General features: G+C 38.7%; 1 protein-coding gene and 1 long non-coding RNA gene across 16 annotated transcripts in view; one reads left to right on the forward strand and one right to left on the reverse strand.

Moving 5' to 3' along the window:
• The window catches only part of LOC134759890 (uncharacterized), a 106,555-nt gene that overhangs the window by 83,562 nt on the left and 1,451 nt on the right, over positions 1-21,542 (forward strand). Inside the window, exon 7 of one of the 2 annotated variants that reach the window (XR_010136768.1) lies at positions 18,049-18,131. This is a non-coding gene — a long non-coding RNA (uncharacterized LOC134759890). Of the gene's footprint in view, positions 1-18,048; positions 19,344-21,542 lie in introns of those variants that run through there. The other variant, XR_010136767.1, reaches the window with a different exon arrangement.
• The window catches only part of LCP1 (lymphocyte cytosolic protein 1), an 83,753-nt gene that overhangs the window by 6,566 nt on the left and 55,645 nt on the right, over positions 1-21,542 (reverse strand). For all 14 annotated transcript variants that reach the window (XM_054529020.2, XM_054529012.2, XM_054529013.2 and 11 more), the window contains 9 exons: positions 21,348-21,429; positions 19,337-19,502; positions 17,490-17,632; positions 14,881-14,976; positions 13,430-13,625; positions 11,310-11,388; positions 10,153-10,267; positions 9,154-9,287; positions 963-1,086 (listed from right to left, as the gene is read on the reverse strand). In XM_054529020.2, the coding sequence (XP_054384995.1) occupies positions 963-1,086; positions 9,154-9,287; positions 10,153-10,267; positions 11,310-11,388; positions 13,430-13,625; positions 14,881-14,976; positions 17,490-17,632; positions 19,337-19,502; positions 21,348-21,429 (1,135 nt within the window). The remainder of the gene's footprint in view (positions 1-962; positions 1,087-9,153; positions 9,288-10,152; positions 10,268-11,309; positions 11,389-13,429; positions 13,626-14,880; positions 14,977-17,489; positions 17,633-19,336; positions 19,503-21,347; positions 21,430-21,542) is intronic.

The raw sequence follows: 21,542 nt of genomic DNA on the forward strand, positions 1-21,542 counted from the left end.
ATTATAATGTTAATCTGAATCATGGAGGTGCCCACATTTTATGAATACTATCATAGTTTATATTACTTTGAGAGGACAATGCCTAAAATTTTGCTTTTAAAATCATGGATTTTAAGTGGGAACTAAGCACTGAGTACACATGGACGTAAAGATGGGAATAGGCCAGGCATGGTGGCTCACGGCTGTAATCCCAAAGCACTTTGGGAGGCCGAAGCAGGAGGATCTCTGGAGCCCAGGAATTTGAGACAAGCCTGGGCAACATAGTGAGACCTCATTTCCAAAAAAAAAAAAAAAAATTGCTGGGCATGGTAGTGTGCACCTGTAGTCCCAGCTACTCGGGAGGCTGAGGCAGGAAAAAGGCACCTGTAGTCCCAGCTACTCGGGAACCTGAGCCCAGGAGGTTGAGGCTGCAGTGAGCCATGATCATGACACTGTACCCCAGCCTGGGTGACAGAGTGAGACCTTGTCACAAAGAACAGATATAAAAAGTAAAGTTAAAAATAAAAATATTTAAAAAAACATTTAAAATATAAAAATTAAAATTAAAAATAGACAGTAGAAACTAGGTGAATGGGGAGGGAGGGAGGAGGAAAAGGACTAGAAAACTGCCTGTTGGGTACGATGCTCTATACCTGGGTGATGGATTTATTTGTACCCCAAACCTCAGCATCACTCAATATACCCATGTAACAAATCTGCACATGTACCCCCTAAATCCAAAATAAAAGTTGAAATTTTTTTTAATGATGGGTTTTTATGATTAACTTATGGGAGAAAGTATTGAGAAATTTATTAATGAAATGGCTGATGAACATCAAAACAATAACGAGTCATTTAAGCAAAATTGAAATGGGAGGGGGAGCCTCTAATACCTACCACTGAAGGTCACTTGAATACATAATGAAAATAATACAGATAGGCTAGAGCTCAGGTGGCCTCTAGCAGAAGACAAAGAATTTTACCTTGAAACTAGAGATGGATGAACTTTTCTCTGCTTCCCTCAACGTTTCATTCACCCAGTTGACAATAATGTCATCATTGACTTTCTGGCCACCACCAATTTCTTCGAGGATATTCAGTGTATACCTGAACAAAATAAAGAATGCTTTCTGGAGAACAGTTGCTAAAGAATTTAATATAAACAGAAAGTAGCTAAGGATGGAATTTTTTTTCAGGTATGTCATAGAAGACAGTCTGGACACCATTACATTTGAGAGAAAAAAAGAACATATAAAAACATTAGTTCCTTTTAGAATAACTTAAGATGTGACTTTATGGCTATTATAATGAAATGTAAAGCAGATACCTCCTTTTAAGCACGATCATTGCTCTGAGCAAAAAGAAAAAGCCAAAGGGAAAAAATGCAAGGAAAGGAAAATGAAGGAAAAGATTCCAACCTGTGACAATTAAAAAAAAAAATCAAGAAATAACTCAATGTTGGAAAAGTCTGAGTAGCCTACATGATAAAGTATAAAATACTTTTTTCCTTATATAAGTAAAAATGTTAGAAATATGCTGACAAAGATAATCTTTAGTCTGAAGGTAAGAATTACCTTAGATACCTACTGTTATGAGAATTGGTTTGTTTGTTGTTTTGGAGGGGTTGGGAGACATTTATTAAGAAGATGCTTTAACCTCTTAAAATTCTATAGAGTAAGCCAGGCGCCAGTAATCCCAGCACTTTAGGAGGCCAAGGTGAGCAGTTCTCTTGTGCTCAGGAGTTCCAGACCTGCCTGGGAAACATAATGACACCCAGTCTCTACCAAAAACACACACATAAAATTAGCTGGACATGGTAGTGCTTGTCTGTAGTCCCAGCTACTAGGGAGGCTGAGGTAGGAGGATTGCTTGAGCCTGGGAGGCAGAGGTTGCAGTGAGCTGAGATAGTGCCACTGCATTCCAGCCTGGGCAACAGAGTGAGGCTCTGTCTCAAAAAAAAAAATGAAACAAAAAAACAAAAAACCCACACATTCTCTGGAGCAGAGAAGAGCCACCATTCCCTAAAGCTACTCCCTTCTGAAAGGGAAATGCATGGGAGAAAGCCCAGCAGTCCAGGAACACATGGGTTTGTGGACTTCATGATTCAGGTTGGCAGGAGGGGATCAAATTACACATGAAAGACCTTCAGGGCTGGAATTACAGTGTGTGCTTCTCAAACTGAAACTCAAGAATCCTGTGACTAATCTCATCTGACCTGTCTACCTAAATTCAGGTCACCCTCCACTTGGGTGCTCTAGGATTTTGCTTACATAATCCATCGGGTATCTTCCTCTAGTTCCTGCTCCTATGGACAGTACAGTTCTCCCGTGACTTTCCAGATGGTTTTCAAGTTTAGTCCCTGAAATAAGAGCAATGCCCTGCTTCCTCTAGGTGAAAGCACCTCCCATTATTGAAGAGAGGAAGGAAAATGGCTTGTGCAACTTTTCTTTATCAAAATTCACATTTAAACTGACAGTGATGTCCTATCAATTACACCTCCTAAGTCTCCCTCAAATCAATTAGCTTCTCTTCATTCTGTTTCTCCACCTCACAGAATTTCCTTTCTGAAGTACAGTTCTGGTCTGTCTTTTTTTTTTTTTTTTTTTTTTTTTTTTTTTTTTTTTTTTGAGATGGGGTCTCACTATGTGGCCCATGGCCCAGGCTGGAGTGCAGTGGATATTCACAGGTATGCTCATGGCTCACTGCATCCCCGAACTCCTGGGCTCAAGCAAGCCTCCCTAGTATGGGATGGACCACAGACACATGCCACAGTTCCCTGCTTGGTCACATCATTTAAAGTGACTCAACATGGCCCAAAGAATACAGGTTAAGCTCCAGCGTACAGCACACAAGGCCCTTTACAATTTGGCTCTAGTGTTCTTTTCCAGCACATCTGTGATTTCCTTCTTCCCTCCCTGCTTCCTTGCCCATCGTGTGCTAAACACACACACACACACACACACACACACACACACAAAGACCTATACACATTTCAACCGCACAGAACCATCAGCAGCTCCCCAGCCACACCTCCATCCTCCTTCTGCCTCCTGCTTCTGGGACTCAGCTGTACTCACTGCCTGGGCCCTCTTCTCTTCTAGTGAATTCCTAATCATTTGAACAATCCTCAGCTCAAGTATCACTTTTCCAGCTTACACAGTGTATTCATCAGTATTGGTATACTTGCTTCAAACCTGTTTCCCAGAACTTTTGATGGCATTGGTATCCACCGTGTGCCCTCGGACAGGGTCCATGTGCCCTGTTCATCAGAGGTTAGCAGACTGCCTAGCACTACTGGGCATCTAGTAAATGAAGGCACAGAGAGGCGGGTGAAATAAATAGAGTGACTGTCTCCCAGGGAAAGCAAGGGGATAAGAAAGATGTTTAGTCTGGTCCCAGAGATGGGACCAAAATGCTGAGAAATCATGAGTATAAATGGGGTAAGTGCAGATAGATTTTCAAAATATTTCTAGTTTGGAAAAGATCCTACTTTTGATCTGTTCATAAAGGTTACATTTTATGGCATAACTGGCTTCTTATTTCCAGATAGCATGCATATTAAGTTATTAGCATTTACTGTAATATCTAAGAATTTCTGCCTAATGAACGTCTGAATAAAAAAAAAGGTAGGTTAGTGCTTGCTTCATTAGGTCCTCTCTATATACAACCTGATGGAACAAACTAAGTTTAATCAATCTTCTGGTAGCTTCTCTTGTCCCAGGACCTAGTTCTCACTTCCCTTCATCAGGAGTTGCAGCCCTGCGTTGTCCACATTCTCATGTAAACAGCAGCAGTGTTTTTGACCCACCTCCTAAGCCTGGGAACTAAATGGTGCAGAGGGGAAGCCCATCTTTATACTAAAGTCTATCTGCAAGAGTGAAAAGCAGCTAAGGAACAGGGAAGCTTATAGAGGTATAGCAAATTGTGGAGGCAGCTTATTGCATTCTGGGATTTGAGAACAGCCTCTCATAGTGGCACAGAGTTCCAGTGGAACACAAGGCAGTCTTTCTGCCATCTCAAGTGAGATGCAGAGGTTTGAAATAGAATCAGACACCCACTTGTAAGTACAATGATAAAAAAAAAAAAAAAACTCACAAAGAGAAGAAAGAATAGAATTAGGCTGGGCTGGGCACGGTGGCTCATGCCTGTAATTCGAGTACTATGGGAGGCCGAGGCGGGCGGATCACCTGAGGTCAGGAGTTTGAGATCAGCCTGACCAACATGGAGAAACCCTGTCTATACTAAAAGTAGAAAATTAGCCGGGTGTGGTGGCACATGCCTGTAATCCCAGCTATTTGGTGGGAGGCTGAGGCAGGAGAATTGCTTGAACCCAGGGGGTGGAGGTTGAGGTGAGCTAAGATCGCACCATTGCACTCCAGCCTAGGCAACGAGCAAAACTCTGTCTCAAAAAAAAAAAAAAAAAAAAAAAATTAGGCTGGCGCCTCCATTCTAAATAGTACACTAAGCAATTGCTAATCTAAATACATATTTGAAATGTAAAACAAAAACTAATTTGGCCTGTGTCTTTCTAGATTTTTCCTTTTGAGATAATTACTGCATATTATCAAACCTGCTTTGGGACGATTGTGCTATTAAATGGAGCCCTCCAGACAAGATCTCAGTATTACCAGTGTTTGTAAAATGTGCTGTGCTGAAAAGCTCTTTGTCAAAATGAAACAGCATTATGAGCTCCAGCTTTAGCCAGTTTCTCCTTCAGCAAGAGAGTTGATGAGGTTTGGATGTGAGGCACTAGAGGGATGTGATTACTACCTGCTTACTTTCCTGCCTTCCAACACTTGTTTTATTTATTTACTATTTGGCACAGAGGAACAAACCTTGGTGTTTTGTTTTTCAAGGACCCATCCTAACTTCACCATCCACAGCCTGTTTGACCTGGGGAGAGTTTCCTATTTGTCTGCTTCGGATTCTTTGTTCATTTGCTTTAGTAGAGCTGTCATTGCCATGTGCTGGCAGCCTGCTTGCTTCAAGGGTTTTATCTGCAAGTTTATGCATACGCTGTTTGCCAACTGTCCACCCTGAGAATGATTTCCAAGCTACTGAAGGGGATAGGAAAATTTAAGTACATATCTCTCATTTGCTCTCATAGGAAAAAATGACAAGCCATTTATTGTCCAGATAAATGACCAAATTAGCACATCAGCACAATTCAATGAAATAAATTCCAGCTAGAACTGGCTGTAAATTTAATAGATCTTTTAATATATGGCATGCAGGGAAAAAAATCCCTTCCGGTGCTATTTATATAATTATCAGTCATTACTTCTCCTTCTACAGTAATATATTTCTCTACTTTCTCAAATGCACAATTCTTGTGTAGTAAACACTCATGAGAAATATGACTCTTTAACCAGGTGGAGACAGCAAGAGCAGAGTGGACCTTGTTGTGTATGTGCTAGCCATTAAATAGGGCTTTGAGACACATTTTTATAAAATGTCCAAAGATCATACTGCAAGATGTTTTTCAGATATTATGAAATTTAACATAGAACAGAGTTGACCTGACTTTTTTTGATTGTTTGTTTCTTTGTTTGTTTGTTTGAGACAGAGTCTCGCTCCGTCACCCAGGCTGGAGTGCAGTGGCATGATCTTGGCTCACTGCAACCTCTGCCTCCCAGGTTCAAGCGATTCTTCCGCCTCAGCCTCCTGAGTACCTGGGACTACAGGCACGCACCAGCATACCTGGCTAATTTTTGTATTTCTAGTAGAGATGGGGTTTCACCATGTTGGCCAGGCTGGTCTCAAACTCCCAACCTCAGGTGATCCACCCACCTCAGCCTCCCAAAATACTGGGATTACAGTATGAGTCACTGCACCCACTGACTTGAGCTTTTTAATCATTAAAATAGCATATATTAAAGATTATTTAATATTGAAACCCATGAGTCAGTTTAACTATTGCAACTAAAAGGACTTTTGCTTTGGTTTTTAAAGCAATCAGTATGAATTGCTAATCTGTTAAAAATTTAAAACTTGTAGAAGATAATAAAGATAGTTTGGAAATAGCATCTGGAAATACACTGGTGAGAACAGCCTTAAGGAGTTTTCAATGATGTTCTGGATACATGCAGTAAACTAAAAGATAGAGTTGGAGTTTCTTTAGTTCTGGAGTATTCTGCACCAGGGGAGCCTTATGACATCTGCCTCCATCATTAAAGAGACCCCAGTTTGGAAATGGGTAATGGAGCTCTATACTTAGTAAAGCAAATGTGAATCAGGGAGTGAAATCTTTTATGATCACTTCTGATTATCCTACCTTATCTGGAAATACTGACACAATTACATCCAGAGCCGGCCATTATTAGGATCTGCAGACAGTGGCTTGGAACTAAAGCTGCAGTGCCTAGGCACACCACGAACCTTGTCTTTGCCATTATCTTGCCAGACAGAATGTAATGTGACATGCAGTTTCTGGGGCTTCCTTCCAGGTAGGAAAATGAATTAAGTCACACTAACATAGGCTCTAATGAGGGGATGTAAGATTCTTGCCTTGTCAGAGCTATCAGTATAGGGGGAAAGACTGAAGCATTTACAAGTAAATTATTTTATTACTTACAGAATTCCTATCTAAGTCTTCCCAAGCTTATGATTTTGTACCAAAATTGTTTCTTTTTCTTATAATTTATTTTCTATTTGCGTATCTTCTTATAATCTATTTTTGTTTAACTAATATCACCCTATACTTCTCACATTAGTCAAGTTTATATTCAGTTCCAAAACGTATCTAAAATTTTCTATGAAAGGAACTTCTGTTTCTGGCCATGATGGAATAACACGGACCACATTTAAATACCTATAATACAGTGAAAAACATATGAAACAATGTTGTTCAGACATCAGACAATAGGAAGCACAGGACAGTGGCCCCTGAAAAGAAGAAAACAAAGTGAGCCTTAAGATTTTTCCAGCATGGAAAAAGTTTCCAAGCTGCAGCATAGGAGAGGAAAACCCAAACACAGCATGGCCATCCTCTTGAGTGGAGGAAACAGGGATGAGAAATGAAGGAAGCCCAGGTGCTTAGAATTTAGGGGGAAGACTATCAGAGCGGTGAGAACTGTATAGCGAGAAGAGAATCATTCAGAAAGAAAGCTTCAGCGGCCTTCAGAGGTTTCCCTCAGTCTTCAGCTGAGGACTGCTCAGTGCGCATGTGTGAAGAAACTACTAGAGGCTGTGGGGAAAAACCCACCAGAAATGAGCTGGCAGAGCAATCCTTGGGGCTCACACAAGGCTGGAAAAATTTGTTCCCACCAGCTGGAGTGGAAAAATTTCATAATACATGAGCATCAAGCAAAGTACTCAGAAGACCATTTTCTCATTACTAACAAGCAAAATGAGCTCTAGATTAATTAAGCTTAAAAGTAAGCCTCAAATGGATCAAACTATATTTAAGTAACTTAAGTCTATCCCAGGATTAAATTTAAGAATATTTAAAGGAATACAGAAATATCCAGTACACAGCAAGGTCAAATTCATGATATCTGACGTATAATTAAAAAATTAGCAGCATGCAAAGAAGACAAAAAATATGACTCATAATGAAGATAAAAATAAATTAGTAGAAACAGATCCCAAAATAAGTTACTGTAATTATTTTCTGTATGTTCAAGAAGGTAAAGGAAAGGACAGATATGGGAGATATAAAAATGACTCAAAATTTCTATACATGGAAACTATAATGTCCAGGTTAAAAAACATGTACACTGGATGGAGTTAATGGAACATTAGACAGGCAAAATAAAAGAGATTAGTGAACTTGAAAACACAGCAATACAAGTTATCCAAAATGAAACATAGAGAAAATAAATCAACAAAGCATCAGTGAGCTTAGGGACAACTTTGAATGATCAAATATACACGCACTTGGAATCCCCCAGAACCAGGGCTGGTGGGTATAGAAGATATGTTTGAAGAGATGAAAGTTAAGTTTTCCAAATTTGATGGAAAGTATAAACCCATAGATCCTATAAGTTCAACAAACCTCAAGCACAAGAAACAACAATGGGGCTGGGTGCGGTGGCCCATGCCTGTAATCCCACCACTTTGGGAGGCCGAGGCGGGCGGATCATTAGGTCAGGAGTTCGAGACCAGCCTGTCCAATATGGTGAAACCCCGTCTCTACTAAAAATACAAAAATTAGCTGGGCATGGTGGCATGGACCTGTAGTCCCAGCTACTCAGGAGGCTGAGGCAGGAGAATCACTTGAACCCAGGAGGTGGAGATTGCAGTGAGCCGAGATCGCACTACTGCACTCCAGTCTGGGCGACAGAGCAAGACTCTGTCTCAAAAAAAAAAAAAAAGAAACAACAATGTAATCATAATAAAATTACCTAAAACCTGTAATAAAGAGATATCTTAAAATAAGCCAGAAAAGAAATACTACATATAAAGGAACAAAGATAAGAATGACAATAGATTTCCCCTTGGAAACAATGTGAGCCTGAAGACAGTGAAACTATCTTTAAAGTATGGAAAGAAAAAACTATCAACTTAGAATTCTGCACTCAGAGAAAAAAATATTTTGAAAATGAAATAGACATTTTCAGACATATAGAAGCTGAAATCATTCATCACCAGCAGACTTGCGCTATTAGAAATATTTTAGGTAGACAGAAAATGATACCAAATGGAAATCTTGATCTATAAACTATTAGGAAGAGCACCAGAAATAATAAATACGTAGATAAATATAGCATAATTTCCCCTTTATTTAAAAAGTCCCTTTAAAAGTAATTGTTATTTACACAGATCAATTGAAGTAAAAGGATGGTAAAAAGATATGCCATGCTAACCACTAATCAATAGGAAGCCTATAGAAGCAATAGTAGCTATTATCTATTAATGTCAGAAAAAATAGATTTCAGAGAAAAGAATGTTAGTAGGCATAAAGAAGACTACTTCATAAGGACAAAGGGATGAGTAAATCAGAATGAAACAATCTAAACTGTTTATGAACCTAATAACAGAGTTTCATGATATTTGAAACAAAAACTGATAGAACTGAAAAAAAAAGCAGAAAGGTAAAAAGTGTTTCCCTGGTTATGAAGCTTAGCTTAAAACATACTTTTACTGAATTAACTCATACTGCTAAAAATTTGCTAATATTTTTCTAGGTAAATAATGTATTCAAGAAAAAGCCAGTTCCATAAGCTATACTACCTTCTCATTAGCTGCCAAATCAAGGCCAATGTGAGAGTGCGGTTTCCTTCATTGAGATCTTGTCCACCGATGCCAACCAGGGAGAACTTCGCTTGATTCTTCCCCAATTCTACCGCGTAGTTACAATTCTCAAGCTGAATGAGCAGAAAGGAAAATGATTTAACGTCATCATCTTGATTATGATAAATACCAGATAAATAATAAAAATAAAGATAAAAAATGAAATAAATATGGTAAGACTGAATGACCTCTCAAGTCTCAACTGGTTCTGCAATTCTAGGATTCAAAATTAAAGAATTTTTTATCTTTCCTTAGAACCCCTCACTTTCATAAAAAATATTCATAATGTGGAAAACTGAAATGAATTCATTACTATGAATATGTTCACAGCTATATCACACTGCATAAATGGAGAGCCATCCTTAATTACCTACATGTAATATTTCTAAAATAGGTGAATTCATGGAGATCGACATGGAAAATTTGGAGTCTCCATCCTCTGCACACATAGCAAACGGACATGTGAACAAATATTCCTGTAGCTACGCATGGATCATTAACAGTCACAGCAATAAGAAATGCTGAGAAATGGCTGTGTCAACCCTGTTGTTTCAAAACAATGTTCCCACTGTGTTGACAGTCGACAAACTGTTTGAACAAGTCAAGCTGTCAGTACAAAGCTCCAATTCTTTAGAAATCAGAATAAAGATCCTGCTGAGGGAAAAATCCCTGTGGCTCTCTGCTTGCTCTAATTATCTTAATTAGAATTTTTGCATGATAATGTTTGAAGACATCCAACATGGAATTATAAATAAGCAATCGACTGAAATAATGGACATACTTTAATAAAGCTGTTCAGGTTTCTGATTGCTGTACTAGAATTTAATTTCTGGAAAAACATTACTTGTCTAAGTTTGGCTGCCTTATAAAGTATTTAGAGTGCTCTTGCAGGCTATGACTTTGCCTGTCTGCTGGAACATCAGAACCATCATTGTTTACCTTCTTCATATTGCCTCCCAGTTTGGGGTATGGCGGTTTGTTTACTCTGTTCCAGTCAACAGGAACTTTAATCTTTTCATAGAGCTGGAAGATGACCAGGGCATCTGATAAGTCACTGAACAAAACAAACACAAAAGGATTCTCAGATATCCAACATTTATTCAGGGCCTACAATGGGCCAGACACTTTCTTACATATTAGTTCAAAGAATATTCACAACAACCCTGCACACTTGGTAGTCATAGCTTCATCTGTAGAGGTGAAGAAACCATGACTCAGAGAGACTGGGGGACTCACTCTTCCCAGGTGTGACCAGCTGTGCCCTTCCATCCAACATAGCTGCCTCAGGAAAAGAAAGAGCACTATGGTGATGAAATAATCTGTACGCCAAACCCCTGCAACATGCAATTCACCTATATAACAAACCTGCACATGTCCCCTGTACCTAAAGGTTTAAAAATTGTAAAACTAAATAAATGTAAAAGAAATATTTAGGCCGGGCACGGTGGCTCACGCTTGTAATCCCAGCACTTTGGAAGGCCAAGGCGGGTGGATCACGAGGTCAAGAGATCGAGACCATCCTGGCCAACATGGTGAAACCCCATCTCTACTAAAAATACAAAAAATTAGCTGGGCGTGGTGGCGGGTGCCTGAAGTCCAAGCTACTTGGGAGGCTGAGGCAGGAGAATGGCATGAACCCGGGAGGCGGAGCTTGCAGTGAGCCGAGATCTTGCCACTGCACTCCAGCCTGGGCGACAGAGCGAGACTCCGTCTCAAAAAAAAAAGAAATATTAAAAAAAAAAAAACTCCACGAAAATGGCTTTAACAAGTGGCATAGGAGACACTTCACCACAAACTTAACATCTGTTGTTTTGCCTGCTTGTGAGTGGGTTATATGTAAGATCACTTATGACATATAGTAAATGTTTCATTTTGTTGAGGTATGATTTATGTATTGAGCACACAGTGAGACTGATGTACGCAGGTGAGTTTTTCAACTGAATATCCAATATCTGAAGCTCAACTTGGCACTTTTTCCCCTTCCATCAAGGTATGCACATTTTGTGAAGAGAATGCACGTCATAGTGGTATGTGGAATCCTGTGGCTCTTTTGACGTCTCTATCTTACATTAGAATGAGTTCCCAAATATTCCTACCTGTACAAATGATTGACTCGAGGGTTAACACCCAGGGAGTTCATCCAGTTCCTAAATGTCCGCTCTTCTCTCGTCTCACCTAGATGAATGAAGACGGGTTATCTTTTGGGACCGAAGAAAACATGGCTTTTTTATGACCAAAGTTTAATTAAAGAGGATGCAATAAAAACTGAAAGTGGAATGAAAGAAATAAATAAAATACACCCTATTGGATCTGGATGAGGGTTCTTATACTATGTTAGTTTTTCTTTTCCATTTCAATTCCACATGTATTTTTATAGCATCTATTAGTAGTGTGTGGAATCCTGTGTGGGGTAGCTGTTCAGTTGGCTCTCAAAGGCTTACCTTCTTGCTGGAAAAAACAGGACTTTTAGGCATCAAACAGAGATCATACAAACTACAGAACTCAATTATGAGGTAGATATATTTGTTATTTGAATTGAGACAGGGAAAATAACAGTATGGACTGAATTTGGAAGGGGTGGAATTTGAACTTGTCCTTGGATAGCTAGCAAAATCTGGATCAGAAAAAGGAAAGAGCAGAGGATTTGGGGAGATAGCAAGGGGTGGGAGTAGAAGATAGTATAAATATGCATACAAAGGGAGCAACAGGCAAGGTCTCTATTAAGAACATCGGGAACTGGTTTGGTCAGGGGTGTGTGTTGTACAGCCCAATGAGATAAGCCTATCTGGAAGAAGGAGTCAGAATTGGGGATCTTTGGATACCAGGTAGCAGATTTTAGTTGACATATTAGACAATGGCAGTTATTATGGCTTTGTAAAATTACTATAATAAATTCTTGAGCATGGCAGAGATATAATAAAATCAGTACCGGGATGTGCCTGGCAGCAGTGTGCAGAATCACTGAAAGGCGATATGCAATTGAATTAAACACGGCAGAGGGCAGAGTGTTTGACACTAGCATGTGGGATCCCAGATCCATTAAAAGAATTAGTGTGTATGAGGTAATGAGCTTGGAAGGGCAGAAAAGAAACATAACAATTGAGAAAATGTTCCAAAGGAAGAATTATTAGTATTTGCTGATTTCGTGGATGTAGGGATGAAGGATAGGAAGATATAGTAGGATCCAAGCTCTTTAGTTTTGGTGACTAAAGAAAAAAAATGGTATGATTAATGGAAATGGACCATTTCTAAAAGAGGGCAAATGGTATGGGAGGTGGGCTGGAAAGGCAATGGTTGGGGGTGGGAGGGAAAATAATCAATTCTATTTTGCATATGCTGCACCTCAAATGATAGCCAAGGACCCAAACAGGAATATTCTAGAAGCAGCTGAAATGGGTGATTAGTGGGCTTGATATACAGATTTTGGAGTCAACAAAATGCACACAACCCCCTGATCATAATTCAGCAAATGACACGAATGCAGGAGTGTTGGAGCACGATTATGCTGCATTTCTAGTGAGAGTAAAGCACTGTGGAAAAGGATCAACTGATACTTCAAATCTGAATCTCCTTGCTTGGGTGACATTCATTTAATATTAATTGACTTTTGTCTCAATATTGGGAGTAGTTCATGATTTTTTTTAAAAAGTCAAGTAAACATCTCTGGCACCTCTACTTGGTAGAACCTAATTAAAGCTATATGCTTTTTGTTGAATCTTAGAGCATTAACCTGAAAAATACAACTGTTAGGGATTCTGCCTCAAAATACTTTTCTGTGGCTCCCATAAGAAACAAAACTAAACCAAAAACTCAGTAAGCATATCCCAGCATACATTAAATATCATATTTTGATAATGAATGGTGGCAATTTCTTGTCTCTAGGAATCAACACAGTCCATTAAGTACATAAATTATCTTTTTGAAACTCAAGGATTTATTTCATCTAATAACTAAATGCATTATCTTTCCTAAAACATTTAATTCTGATAATGGATGAAGGCTTTGTTAATGGACGTGATATAATGGTATTTGATTATTCCTGCTTGGCTGAAATTGACTTGATGAATCTATTTATTCTCTGTGTTGCATACCAGAGATTTAATGGCCTGTTTGCACGTGTGAATAGTTTATATTTGCTTAGGAAGTGAGTTTGAATTGCCATTGAATTAGAATTGTGAGTGCCTTTCCCCATCTTAGGCAAATAGTTTACAGTTACCTTCAAGAGCCCCCCAGTCAATGTCCTGGTTCTCTGGTTTGTGCAGGGCAGGGTATCTGTTAAAGAGGTTGGCAATAAAAGCCAAGTTCAACTTGGGGTTCCCTCGGACAACATCTGTGGCTGTGACAAACTGCCGGCAGCCCAGCCTCTCCGCCTGCTGCAACATGCATTCTGCCCTCTGGATGTCATCCTTCTCCTGCAATGCAAAAGGATGTCTCAGGGCTGGGTCAAGGCTCTCCATGCACAAAGTAGATTGCATAACATGAAAAGAAATGGGAATGTCACTGAAACCATTAGTGTTTATCTCAGGCAGACAGTTAATAACAGCACATCATTGCCTATATGCACCTGCACCAAAATCAGAAAGTCACAAGTAAAAGGAATCTCAGAGGTTAAGTAACAAAGATCTCTCATCTCCATTATCAAACTATTTCAGATGAGTGGTTGGTTGCCCTGTTTCAAAAGAGATGCAGTAGATTCTGAAAACTGATCATTTGAGTTTATCTTAATTATTTCCAGCCATTAAGATTCATTTTTATTATTTGTGTGCACAGATGACATGAGATTGTCTATCAAAAATTTTATTTATTAATTTATATTCCCATAACCAGTTCACAAAAGATATTTACACTTGCCAGTAAGAATATATGATTAGCATAACCACTGTCTCCACATTGAGTTGGTATACTTGCAACCCAAATAAAATAAATTTTATCAGTTAACCTACATATTATTATTGATAAATATACAATATCAATTTTATTTTTGCAGACTTCAGATTTTGAACCACTCAATGTGCTCAAATAATTCCAGAGAATCTCCATTTGTAAGCCATTTGTAAGCAACTCTTAACGCTAAAATTTTGTTGAAATATGGCCCACTGTCCTTAAAGTACATGAAACCACCAATTTTCAGAAAACAAAACTTTAAATTACGATGATTTCTTAATATGACACTTTACTAGATAACACTACACATTATGCATTTCATGAGCTTTACTTGTCATTTACTTTTACTCTACTTCTCATTAGGAATCAGTTGACTTCAACATGAACTCATTGGATTTAACTCCAATGATATTAAATGAGGTACACAAACAGGCAAAGAGACTTCTCAAGATCAATATTAAAGTGGCGGCAAAACAGAAGTTTTATTATAACATTCAGACCCATGTGGGGTTATAGAGTCTACTAAATGATGAACATATATAGAAGTGCCTAGCATGCTGGATGGTGTTTAATTACTATTGGTTTCTTTCTTTAGTGTTGTATTTCCAGATTCAGTTTTCATCAATTATTATCCCAAACTGCTCACAGTTTTACAGTTTTAACAGGGCTTTAGGCAGAAATGCCTACTCATGGAACTCCAGAGTCAGGGCCACACAAGGTAAGGGAACTGCCAACATGAAAGCAGCATCATGTTCTCCAAACACAACCGGGACCTGGCCTTACCCGCAGTCCTGACATGTCAATAACAACAGCAGGAACACCTTCTTCATCTCCTTTTGGAGCCACCTGCTCAAGCAGGTGGTAATAAGCTTTTGAGTCCTGTGAGAAATTAAGAAATTCCAATTTCAAAATAGCACAGCTAATTACATACTTAGCACAACAATGATTTCCCAAAAGCAAACATTTGATTTCATATTCAGCTATCATTCCAGAATGTAACTTAATCAACAAGGCTAGAAACAGTCACTAATTTGAATGTTCTAATTTGAATGTTCTATTTGTCTCTTTACATATCACATTTGCTTTTCTTTTTAAAAGGAGCATAACAATAAAATAGACAAGATATACACAAAAGGCACCCTAAAGCAGTGGATATTATTCTGTTGTCTTTAGGGGAGAAAAACAACTTATTTACATGTATTAAATTGTATACAGGAAAATATATATATACCTTTATATTGCTGTAGAAGTCAGTCAGCTAAGGTTTAATTAAAAAAAAAGTGACAGAAAAAGGAAGCAGAAGTTTAAAGCACAGTTTAAAAATACATTTAAATGGACAATCAGCAAGAGAAAAATAAAGATGTCAAAGACAGAAGATTGAAGCATTAACAAGCAATCTTTATGTAAAAGGAGAAATATTAAGAAAAGTGCATTTCATATTTATCTAGAAGCTAGAAAAATGGTTCAATTTAGTTATAGCAGATTAGATACAGGTATTGAATTCTCAAGTTTTCTTAGATTCTGAAAATATGCTTATTGACAAAAAGAATTCTCAGAATTATAATCTTAAAATATAAATTTATTCTTAGTCAATGAAAGCATACAGATTTTCAGGTAGTTTATTTAAATCATTTAATAGCATCTCAATTTCTCATAAAGATTGAAAAATCAGCTATTATTTTGTTTCTACAAGTGGTTAGAGTAGGTAAGACCTGGGCAGAGGAGAGGTATGCTCACCACTTTTGGCATTAGAAAGAGGAGAACCAGAGAGTGTGAGCCATTGATGTTGCACCTGGGGAAACTGATCTTCATCTCTCTTCTTTCTACCCCTCCCTTCTCTGACTTTTCACTGTAGCTATTTTGAAGTCAGTGAAAGTCACATGCAGGTGTTAGGCACCAACACCATCTGCCTACCCTGGGTTACATCTTTTTAGTTTGGCTAAGAGTAACCTCATTTCTCCTGACTCTTATGAACCTTTCTCACTCACTCTAGCCTGCGTGTTCTCCTTGCCTTTGCCAATTTTACATGATTTAAAGATATCTCCCAAGGTTGCTGACTACTCAGACATACACATGACAGTGCGGAGTCAGTTGCCGTGCAGCTGCTGCCGGAGAACAGGCACAACACTGTATAAGTAAGTGCTCATCTGGCCAGCTCCTATCTCATACAGACACTTCCCAAAGCACAAAATGGTTGTTCTAGAGAACACAACCATTTAATGACAGGAAATTAGGTAAATTTACAGCTAAGATCCGACAGCCTAATTTTGGCTGAAAAGTTTTACAATTGCAGAGCTTAACTGTTGAGCACAAAGGGAGATCATGACAGCCAGCTCCTGTTAAACCCCAGGTTGGTTGGTGGTGCTAGAAGAATGTTAATAACCCATGAAAGATGCATAGTTAGAAAGATGGATTTAGCTTAGATCCTAAGAAATGGGGCTTTCCATCGAGAAGCTTGACTCTGACTGGCACAGTGCCTGACACACGCTGAGTTCTAAATGCCACTGAATGCACGTCATGTAGCAGTGGGAAACTGTTACTCAAAGAATTACAAACCTAGGTGTACTCCTATTGAGTCATGTGAACTTTCCTCTGACTCTTTCTCTTTGGGGAAAAGTTATTTAATGTTTGAGAAAGTGGAGACTGAAGTATTTTCCTAGTGTTGCATCCCAGCATCTCCTACTCTTTCCTTCTAGGGACCGCTTTCCATTCCTTTCTGCTCCTTAACCACTTTCTGTCTTCGTCCATCTGTCATCATTGCCAATAGCTGTTTTCTTTCACCTTGACATGGAACTTTTCATACTACTTGAAAACCACAGTGTATTCCTGCCTCAGCCTTTCCCCTATGGACCTCTTTGTCTCTTTACCTGTAAAATGAGGGGATAATAACCCTTACCTCATGGGGTTGTTGTAAGGATTCAATAAGAGAATAAAAGTATAAATCAGTTAGAACAGTGCCTGGCATGTTGCAGACACCATGTTTGCTATTATTAGTGTAATGAGAAGAGTCATCTTCATTTAATTTTTTAAAGGGAATTGCCATTTGCTGCTCCCATTTATGAAACCAGAGACATTACAGACCTACATATATTTCCTTTACTTGGACAGCAGACTGTTCTCTTGCTCTTCCTCTAGCTCACCTTTGTCCCTCTACTTCTTGATATGGAAACTCCAATCGAGACACTGCGCTAGGACTCTGGGCAGATCTGTGTATGGCCCAGGACTAGAGCAGCAGATGGGCTCTTAAGGACACTGAGCACCTCCGAAACAGCACCAGACTAACCCTGGAACTTCTGAAGAGAGGAAGCCCCAAATCTTTGTCTTTTCTTTATTAACGCCCAAATTCCCCTTCACTGCTGCAGAGAGTCATGTTCAAACAACGCTCCTCCTACCTTGATGTCAGTACTGAAGTTGCCAATTTTGTTGCAGCCTGCATTTTCCAGGTGGTAATTAGCCCACCTCAGCAAGAGCTCTTCAGGGGAGAGTTTCATCAAATCCTCCAGACTCTCACCTTCTCTCAAAAGAGCAATCAGAGCTGAAGAAGCACAAAAACCACAGAAAAATAAATGCAGCGATGTTGAGGGAGGGGGGTTGGTTATAACTTTCATTGAGCTCTGCTAAAAAGCTAAAGATAACAACGTTACCTCTTTGGGGTAAAGGTTCTTGTAGCCTTTCCCATGGATTACATATTTTATTATTATTCCCTAAAAAGAGGCATAAGCCATTGTGAGCTTATTTATCATCTCCATTTTTCAGATGGAGAAAACAAAGCACCGTGAATCTCAACGCTATGTTTAAGAACATTTGGGCAGAGCCATAAAAATAACCAAGGCTACTGGCTCGGATGTTTTGCTGGGTCTGTCAGACCACATTTCACAACATGACAACACTTTTGCTTTTAAGAGATCAATTTTTTAATAATAACAATTGTTCTCTTGTCTATTCCCATAGGTGTTTTATATTTCAAGTGCTTACCTGCCTAATTATAGCAACTCAACAATGTAATCAACTCTGCTCTATGTTTTCCCAGATGAGTAAGTATTTTTTTGCTCAGCTAGAAGGTTTAAATTTAGCTGAGGTCATTATTTGAAGATCAATATTCTTTCTCACAGGTTCTAAGATCCCTATTTCCTCTCCCCTGCCTTCTTTATATTATGTTTAATACATTGGTTTTTAAATAATATTTCAGGATTTTTCATTGGTTATTGTGATTTGGACATATAAATAAAAAGTATGTATAACTAAAGATTAGAACTTGACTACAGATTTCATATTGGTAGGATTTGTACCTGATAACTAAAAGATAACATTGTGTTTTGTATGATACTTATCAAGGTTGGCTATCTCTGTCTAAGGCATGGGGCTGTCACTGTTTACATACAGATAAGATGGTAAGAGAAGACGCAATAAGATTGACAGCTACATATTTAGTTGAGAACTCTGAAACCCTAAATGGAATTTTCTACGGTCTTTAAAAATGTTTATTCTATCCTGTATAGATTTAAGGTGTGTAACATGATGTTTTGGTATACTTACTTTGGTAGATACATACACAGTAAGGTGGTTACTGTTGGTCAAGCAAATTAACATACCCACATCTCATATCGTTATCTTTCTTTTCCTTTCTTTCTTTCTTTCTTTTTCTTTCTCTCTCACTCTCTTTCTTTCTTTTTTGTAGGAAGAGTGCCTGAAATCTACTTTCTTGGCAAATTACTGGTATACAGCACAATATTATTAACTATAGCCCTCATGCTGTTTAGATCTCCACTTATTAATCCCATATAATTGCAACCTTGAACCCTTTGACTTATACCTTCCTCTACAGTTTTGATAAGAAATAGACCAAGTTCCTCCTAATCTGGTACCATCACTATAGTATATGAATGTGAGTTGCTTGCTTTGCAAAATGCAAGTTAAAAGTCTTCTTATTTGTTACGAAGTATCTAAAGACAAAGTGAGCTCTGAAAAAACCTCTTGAGGTTAGAGTGCCAAACATTCAAGACTGAGCCCTATGCTCCAAACAAGCATTATTGTTAGTCTGTGGTCTTAAAAAGCTTTTGCTCTATCATTAAAAAATGTCTAGTCTGTGTGTATAGAATCTGTTACATGAATACCATGGAATCAACATAACTGTGTAGTTTTCAAAACTTGAGAATTTCTGACATCTTCCTCCTACAGTCCCCAACACGTAAGTTATTAGAAAGCTGTGTCATAAATGACCTTTGGGACTTGCTCTTACCTTCATTTCTGCTGAGTTCGATGTCAGCAAACAACCCAATCTTGATGACTTGCCACAGAAGTCCCAGGACCAGATAAGGCTTCCCCTCCTTCAGGTCCTCAGCCCCTATGTTGACCACATGGCACCCGATGGCTGAGGCAGAGTTCAGAGCCAAGTTCAGATTTTCCTGAGGGAGAAAATGTATGCAAGTTTTTGTTCTATGACTTTGTAGATGCCAAATAATACTGATAGCAACAGTAACAATGTTTTCCTTCTGCGAAGGTCACAGGTTTAGAGTCATGGTCTTCATTCGTTTTAACATTGAGAAAAAACAGTGACTCATAACCAGAAGAGAAAATCCAGTAACCCAGACACCGACCACTCATGCAGTGCTCCATTCAATCAAACCAGCACCATAAGTTGAAGGCCCATTCTGGTTGGCATGAGACTAATGAGGCCTATATTTTTCCATCTTGCTCTGTGATGAAGCTGACACACACAACATCTCTACTGGCCAAAAATAAAGGGACACCTTTGAGAAAGTCATTGTCCTGTCACTGGCCTCATGAATAAGACAATTGTTGATGTAAATCAAGATCATAAAAGAGAGTAGCGGAAGAGCTTTTTGACTTGCAGATTGGGTGTTAAGAAAATGAAAAAGGCTGGCACAGTGGCTTATGCCCGTAATCCCGGCACTTTGAGAGGTCAAGGCAGGTGGATCACCTAAGGTCAGGAGTTTGAGACCAGCCTGACCAACATGGTGAAACCCCATCTCTACTGAAAATACAAAAATTAGCTGGGCATGGTGGCGGTTGCCTGTAATCCCAGCTACTCGGGAGGCTGAGGCAGGAGAATCTCTTGAACCCAGGAGGCAGAGGTTGTGGTGAGCTGAGATCATGCCATTGCACTCCAGCCTGGGCGACAAGAGTGAAGCTCCATCTCAAAAAAAAAAAGAAAACGAAAATGAAAAATAGATACAATTAAAATTCCTGGAAAAGATGGAATGGTTTTTGCTAGGTCGATTTCTTGAGTATCTGTAATAACTAGGGAACCTGAGTATACACACACATACTCATAGATTCTGTTCTTACGAGTAACAACAATGCAGGTAATGTAACTCACATATAGAAGAGATAGAGTCAAGGAAGTTTTCAGTCCAGACTCTGTATGTACTATTCTTGGGTTTAAAAAGGAAGAGATATCAGTGTCAGAGATGTATAGAAATTGTTTTAATTGACAAATTAAAAACAAAGCAAAGGCCGCCAGTGAATTAGGAAAAGAACTATCAGAAGAAAAGTGGGTCCTTGTTCTAGTGCTTAAATGATGAGTGAAAAATACTGTTTCTATGTATGGTCAAGATTATGAGTAAATTTAAGTGCATTCATATGTGTTTAATCATTGTTCTCAATTTGGTTACCATTTCCATTTTTAAAGTACACAAGGTTGCTTAAATCCACACAGGAGATAATGTATTGTTCATGATTTAAGAAGTTAGATATGGTTTCTTAGCAAAAGAATTACAATAATGTTAAAATATTGGAACACAATACAGAAATACACTTACTGCTGGTTACTATTCCAGTTAATCAACAAATTGATGGAATAAAAGCAAGTTATATTTATTATACTTGTGGCTGTGGCCAATATTACTGTGAAGGCTGCCAGAGTACTTCCCGTTTTTCACCCCCTCGCTTCTTAGAAAGGCTTATGTTTTTAGCTAAAATGCTGTTTATTTGGCATCAAATCAAAGATAAATTGCTAAGGAAAGCTTGAGTCAAAACTTTAGCCAAAGTGAATTTTATTCCTAAGTGGCCAAAACAAACATACAAAGCCCCAGCTGCTACCACTCCACCAGTCTCCCTTCCTTGCTGCTCAGAAATGTATCCCTTTATCCTGAAGTATGACAAATCACCAGCCCAAAGCCTGGGTTTTGGGAATGATGTCTGAGCCCCTGAAAAAGGCTGACTCAGCAGTTATGATGCTCACTGATGCCAAACAAATCCTGTATTACGATAATGGTGGGAAGACATACCTGAATGGTGAAAGGGGTGAGCTTCTTTTTGTTGATTGTTCTTTCGTCAATTGTGTCTGGCACTGACAGGTTGATCATTTTACTGAAAGAGAAACAATTAAATTAAAGAAAGCAGTCTTCTGAATAACAGAAGCCAGTAACATTGAATTTAAATTCTAGCAATACCATAATCAAAGAAGATAGCAACAGAATCTG

The sequence above is a fragment of the Pongo abelii genome, chromosome 14 (assembly GCF_028885655.2).
Source record: "Pongo abelii isolate AG06213 chromosome 14, NHGRI_mPonAbe1-v2.0_pri, whole genome shotgun sequence".
NCBI classification, from domain to species: domain Eukaryota; kingdom Metazoa; phylum Chordata; class Mammalia; order Primates; family Hominidae; genus Pongo; species Pongo abelii.